General features: G+C 33.9%; 1 protein-coding gene across 1 annotated transcript; it reads right to left on the bottom strand.

Moving 5' to 3' along the window:
* Positions 1–826: 826 nt before the first annotated feature.
* Positions 827–2,690, bottom strand: LOC141639288 (glutathione S-transferase F13-like). Its single transcript, XM_074448447.1, has 3 exons — positions 2,366–2,690; positions 2,089–2,140; positions 827–1,486 (listed from the first exon to the last, which is right to left on the bottom strand). Exons 1-3 carry the CDS (start codon positions 2,510–2,512, stop codon positions 1,026–1,028), a joined length of 660 nt encoding a protein of 219 aa, XP_074304548.1. The 5' UTR covers positions 2,513–2,690; the 3' UTR covers positions 827–1,025.
* Positions 2,691–5,705: the final 3,015 nt, after the last annotated feature.

Raw genomic sequence — 5,705 nt, 5'->3', positions numbered from 1 at the left:
ATTAATAAATGTGTATTTTATGTAAGTGTGGCATTTTATTGGCATTATTGAATCGTCTACTGTAGATAATCCAGATAGGAGGGTCCTTACCTGCAAATTTTCAAACCCGGCTACAAATATGTGAGGATGTGGATTTTTTAAATTGTATGATGAAAAAATTGAATAGCAAAAGGATCTTATCAATAACCTAAATTTGGACAAGAAGATTTTCGAGTGCGATTTGAAGATGCTAAAGTGTGAAGAAAGTCACCCATATATTCTCATATGTAGTGTTCCATATTGATAAAAGAGGAGAGGAGTTACCACTTTATAAGGCAATGTGCTACTCTCTCTATTGCCAATTGGTTTTAGGGTGGAACTTTCTTGACCTTATGAAGCGGACTCTTTCTCCTCCATTGAGGTGCAGCCCATGCCCGTTGCATGATTTATCAGACCCCACGGTTATTATCTTGGATATGATGAATTAACTGGGCCTATTATTCGCAACCGTTGGAAAATAACACGGTTTGCTTTGACGGCTGGAAGAGAGGCCAAATTGCCCCTAGACCGATTTAAATTAGACGAGAAGAGGAGTTACCATTGGGGTGCGGCCCAGTCCCGTTACATGATTTAACAAAAAAAAAGCCCGTTTGCAGGAACAGTGTAAGCCATTAGGTGGTTTATGTTTGAATAGTTTATGTAGGCATTATGTTAAATCTTTGAGGATGATCTAATGGTGTAGCACTTAAATTAGCTTAAGACAGGTTGATGTAAGTCTTGTTTTGAGGATGATATCTATCCCTACGCTAAAGATACTTAGCAATTAAATCGAGGCTCAAAGGGCATTCAAAACCCTACAAATTCTAATAAAGATAAACCTCAATGCTAAATATTTATTTACTTACAATGCATCATTAAACATGCAAGGATGATGAAGCCACTAGTCCAAGTACAACCATATTAAAACACACACTTACTCAGTCTCGATGAGACAAATTATACATTACTATCAGATACCGCTATCTCATCTCTTAAGACAAAATCATTTAATTCTTTCCATATTTCATATTCTCGGCAACTTTCTTAAAAGCCGGCCTAGAAGAGATATCCTCCCACCAAGCCTTAACACGGGGACGACTATTAATCAACGAAGCATACGGAGTCTTCATGAAGTAATGCGTACACGGAAAATGATGAAGATCAGCTAAAGTGTAGTAATCCCCAGCCAAGTACTTTGTACAACTTAGTTTATCTTCATAAACATCCAACACTTTTCCAAGTTTCTCAAGATTTTGATCAATGATACTTTGATCACTTGTCTTGCCACTAAGTGGGGCAACAAAGTGTTGGTAGGTAATGGGCCGGATTACGGGCTCATATCTTTGGGCTTCTACTTCCATCCATACTTTTACTAGTGTTGCTTCCTTGAGAACTCCTTGTCTTAAGAGATCGGTTGTGTTGTTGTTCTTGTATTTTTCAGCTATATAAGTCGAGATTGCTCTCGATTCTAGTCAATAACAGAGTTAGAAGAGTCGTCAATATTGAGAATCTAGCGAGTGATAAAATGAATTTACATTTTATTTTAGAATTGTACACTTCCTCTTTTATGTTAGGCAGCTTTTCTTACTTATGACGAAAATGTTGTAATTGTGACATCTCACGATCATCTTTTCATGTTATTCTGATATAAGTTTCGGAATTTTTATACACGACATATTTCTTCTAGTAGAATTGAAATCCGAAGACTTCAAATTTAAATTTATGATGCATAGAATATGATTTGTTTTGGTGGGTCAAACGTAAGGTTACCATTCAACAACGTCAAGGTTCAAAATATGAATGATGAGACTTCAACGAGCCTTCAATTTTGACCATTGCTTATTTGTAATTGGAATATATTCATCAAAGCAAATTTACTAACCTTCTTGATTATAAGTTATGGTTCGGCAATTAATCACAAGACACTTGTCAATCAAATTACTTAACTACAACTCTTACGTGTTAATCTAGTGATTAAGATGAAGGTATTCTCGGTTATATTTCACTGCCTTAATGCTTCATTTGAAAAAAAAAATACATCTAAAAATTCTGAAGAGTAGGAATGCATACCAAAAATAGTAAGATCATCACCATCTTCCAGTACAGGAATTTGACCGAACGGCTGCATATACATGATTTATTTGCAATTATATTATATCAACAGCATCATGACAAACTTAATTACTGAATTGCTATTTTAAAAAAAGCTGAAAAACAAATTCATATTATGCATAATTTATTTGCAATAATTATATTACGATTTGAACTTGCGACCTACTTACTGCCTTAATCACTAGGTTAAGACATTTTCGGTATGGAATATACGGATGTTTGAAAGCTGACTTACATTTTTGGAGAGGAAAGAGGGTTGTTTATGTTGAGCAGTAAAGAGATTAACATGAAGAAACTCATAATCAACTTGTTTTTCTTCCAAACATATCAATGCTCTTGCTGTGCATGTTGACATGGGCAACCCGTATAATTTCACCCCCATTTTTTTTTTTTACTTTATTACACAAATTAAAGAGAGGAAGAAAATATGAGAACTCAAGAAATGAGATATGGAGATTGTGTTATGGGCAAAATTGATGGATATATAATCACACTCTAGAAATTAAAATAAAAAGGTCATAAGGTAAAATAAGGTGGGCACGAGAGCTACTAGTCAAAATATTTGGGCACTCACTTTGGAATTATAATTATAATCAATACTAATTTCAACTGACCTTAACAAATGACAATGATTGATTAAAATAACTAACAATAAGACGGTTTTATAGAAGGGTTTTTGTTAAGCGTTAACTACCAAAAGAAATGACATTACTTCGTGGTACTTACTGTCTTCGTACTTTTGTTTAATTTTATTTTGTTTGATTTATCCTTCAACATTACGTTAAAACAGATGAGTATAAAATTTAATCCATGTCATAATGTCAAAACTTATGAATACTAATATTTGTAGTTCTTTAAAAAGTCTTAAACAATGCATTTTAAGTATGATGAGAGCAGATGAAATTAACATTTTTTTTTTTTTTAATGAAGAGGGGGTTGAAATTAACATGTTTGATCACCATAGATTTTGAGTCAATTGAGGATTGAGAATACTTTGGAATTCAATCCTAGCATAATACTATGTGAATTTGATGTTTTCTTCCTAAGCAATGATGTAAGATTGTAAGCCGTTTAGGAACAGTTAGGATCCTCTTCATCACCTCAAAAATAATGGATGGTTCATTACCTTTAATAGGATCATATTAATATATTATTTACCTTACACATTATCCATTACTTAATATTGTGACCGTTAGATCGTTTCGAGATAATATCTAAACCGTTGAGAGGTAATAGAGAGGAAAGTAATGGAGATGATCCAAACTTGTCTAGGAACCATCTCATTTCAGTTTGAATCATCTCCATTACCTCTTCTCTTCATTTCTTTTCAACGACTTAGATTATTTCCTGGAATATTTTAGCGGTTACAAATAGAAATAATCGATAATGATGTGAAAGAGAAATACTCCCCAGTCCCTCTCATTCAACGAGTTCTTTACATTTTTATTTTTTTGTAAAAAGTATTTTAAAGAAACTTGTATCTGTTAAATAGGGGAAAGAAGTTAAACCTATTAAAGATACTGAACCGTGAATCGTGAAAATCGTTACTCATACTACGTACCTAACTCATCCTACATACCTAACTCTGGGTCCATTCAATTCAATTTGGGTAGCTACACTTCAATACTAAGTAGTTGCAAATTTCTTGTGACAAATGTAATCCCTTATTTTTATATCGGAGATCGTTTGTTTATGTAAAATTATGAATATGTATATTGAAGAACCCGTTTGTAATATATTTATGTACAATCGTTTTACCCAAGAATTTGATGCTAGCTTAAAGTTTTAATTAAGTTGTATATATTAGGACCTAATTTTCAAAATTTGATGTGCAACGAGCTCAGATCAAGTCTGACTTCCTTTTTAGTTGGTCTACTATAACATCAAAGAATAACATTTTATTTCAGTTTAGTTCAGCTCATCGTTTCACAATTTAAGGCCATTTTTTTTCTGGCTTTTTAAAATTAATCAATCGAATGGAGTTGAAATTGACTTGAACCAATAGAATAAACCGAACTAAAATGAAAACTTAATAAATAATAATAATAATAATAATAATAATAATAATAATAATAATAATAATAGTTAATTAATATAATATAATAATAATTAATAATTGTAATATAATAATATTAATAATATTAATATTAATAACAACAACAACAACAATAAGAAGAAGAAGAAGAAGTCTTCGAATAATAATAATAATAATAATAATAATAATAATAATGGGGGAGTTCGAAGAGACTTATGAGACCATTTGCATAGGATTTTCTTATTAGTTACTAAACCTTGGTACTGTTTAGGGGATTTCAATATTACCCTTACTTCTGCTGAAAGGCTGAGTAGTGACCAGATTCACTATGGTGATATGGAAGAGTTTGGTGATTGTTTGGCTAGCTAGGTGTGAGCTCACTGATCACCATGTCACTGGTTGCTTTTTTACTTGGACAAATAAGGAGGGAGACCAACTAAAATTGGCTAAATTAAATAGGGCCTTAGCTCATAAAAGCTGGCTCACCTTTGTTACATCTGAAGTTTGTTATCTTCCTGCTGGAGTGTCAGACCACTCCCCCATGCTTATAACTTTCAGCGATAGGCATGTTCAAAGGGGGAAAATTTTAGGTTTCTGAACTGTTGGGTTTCTTCTCCTCACTACAGTAGTTGTTTGGCAGTTTCTTGGGGGAGGCAACTATCAAGGAGCAAGATCTATAGATTGTTCCAAAAGCTTAAGAACCTCAAGACGGACCTAAAACATCTGCATTTTACTGAGTTTAGTGGTAGTAAGGCTAGGGTTAGATCTGCTAAAGTTGATTTGCTTGCTTGTTAGATGATGCTAAATGCTGACCCTCTGAGTGTGCCTCTGTTAGACCAAGAGAGCTCTCTGACTTAGACTTGTGCCTCTTTAAAAAAAAGCAGAGATGAGTATTTTGTGCAGAGATCAAAAGTTACTTCTCTCAATTTGAGTGATTCTAGTACTAAATATTTTTATGCTAAAATAGCTGAAAGGAAAACTAGAAATACCATTGGCATTATTCAGGATGTTGAAGGTAATTTATGAAAGGGGCCTCAGCATGTAGCTCATGCTTTTTTGAAGTTCTACAAGACTCTTATTGGCTCATCTGCCTCTATTCAACCTCTGCCATTGGAACTATTCCAGAATAATATATTGGATGCTACTCCGGGAGAGGGGTTAACTCACCCTTTCTCAGATGCTGAGATTCTTTGTGGCTTGAAATTTATTGATAGGTACAAGAGTCCAGGGGTGAATGGGTATAATTCTGGGTCCTTTATTGATTCTTGGGACATTATGGCCCAAGATTTCAGGGTTGCTGTCGATGAGTTCTTTGAGAAAGGGAAGATGCCCAAAGCTGCTAACTCCACTTTACAACTTGGTGCCAAAGAAAGACACTCCTAAATCTGTATTAGAGTACAGACCAATTGCTTGTTGTACCACTTTTTATAAGGTGGTTAGCAAAATGCTTGTCAACAGATTGAGGGAGGTACTCCATCACCTTCTTGGCTGGGAGCAGGCAACTTTTGTCAAAGATAGGGATCTTTTTTAGAACTCAGCT

This window comes from Silene latifolia, unplaced genomic scaffold (assembly GCF_048544455.1).
Source record: "Silene latifolia isolate original U9 population unplaced genomic scaffold, ASM4854445v1 scaffold_324, whole genome shotgun sequence".
In the NCBI taxonomy this organism is placed as follows: domain Eukaryota; kingdom Viridiplantae; phylum Streptophyta; class Magnoliopsida; order Caryophyllales; family Caryophyllaceae; genus Silene; species Silene latifolia.
This window is presented reverse-complemented; position numbering and strand designations above follow the sequence as displayed.

Excerpts from the sequence above, each read along its gene's own strand:
- LOC141639288 (XM_074448447.1), bottom strand. The coding sequence starts at position 2,512 with ATGGGGGTGAAATTATACGGGTTGCCCATGTCAACATGCACAGCAAGA. Across the intron at positions 2,141-2,365 it reads CCTCTTTCCTCTCCAAAAAT|CCGTTCGGTCAAATTCCTGT; the intron begins GTAAGTCAGCTT and ends ATGTATATGCAG. Across the intron at positions 1,487-2,088 it reads TGATGATCTTACTATTTTTG|AATCGAGAGCAATCTCGACT; the intron begins GTATGCATTCCT and ends GTTATTGACTAG.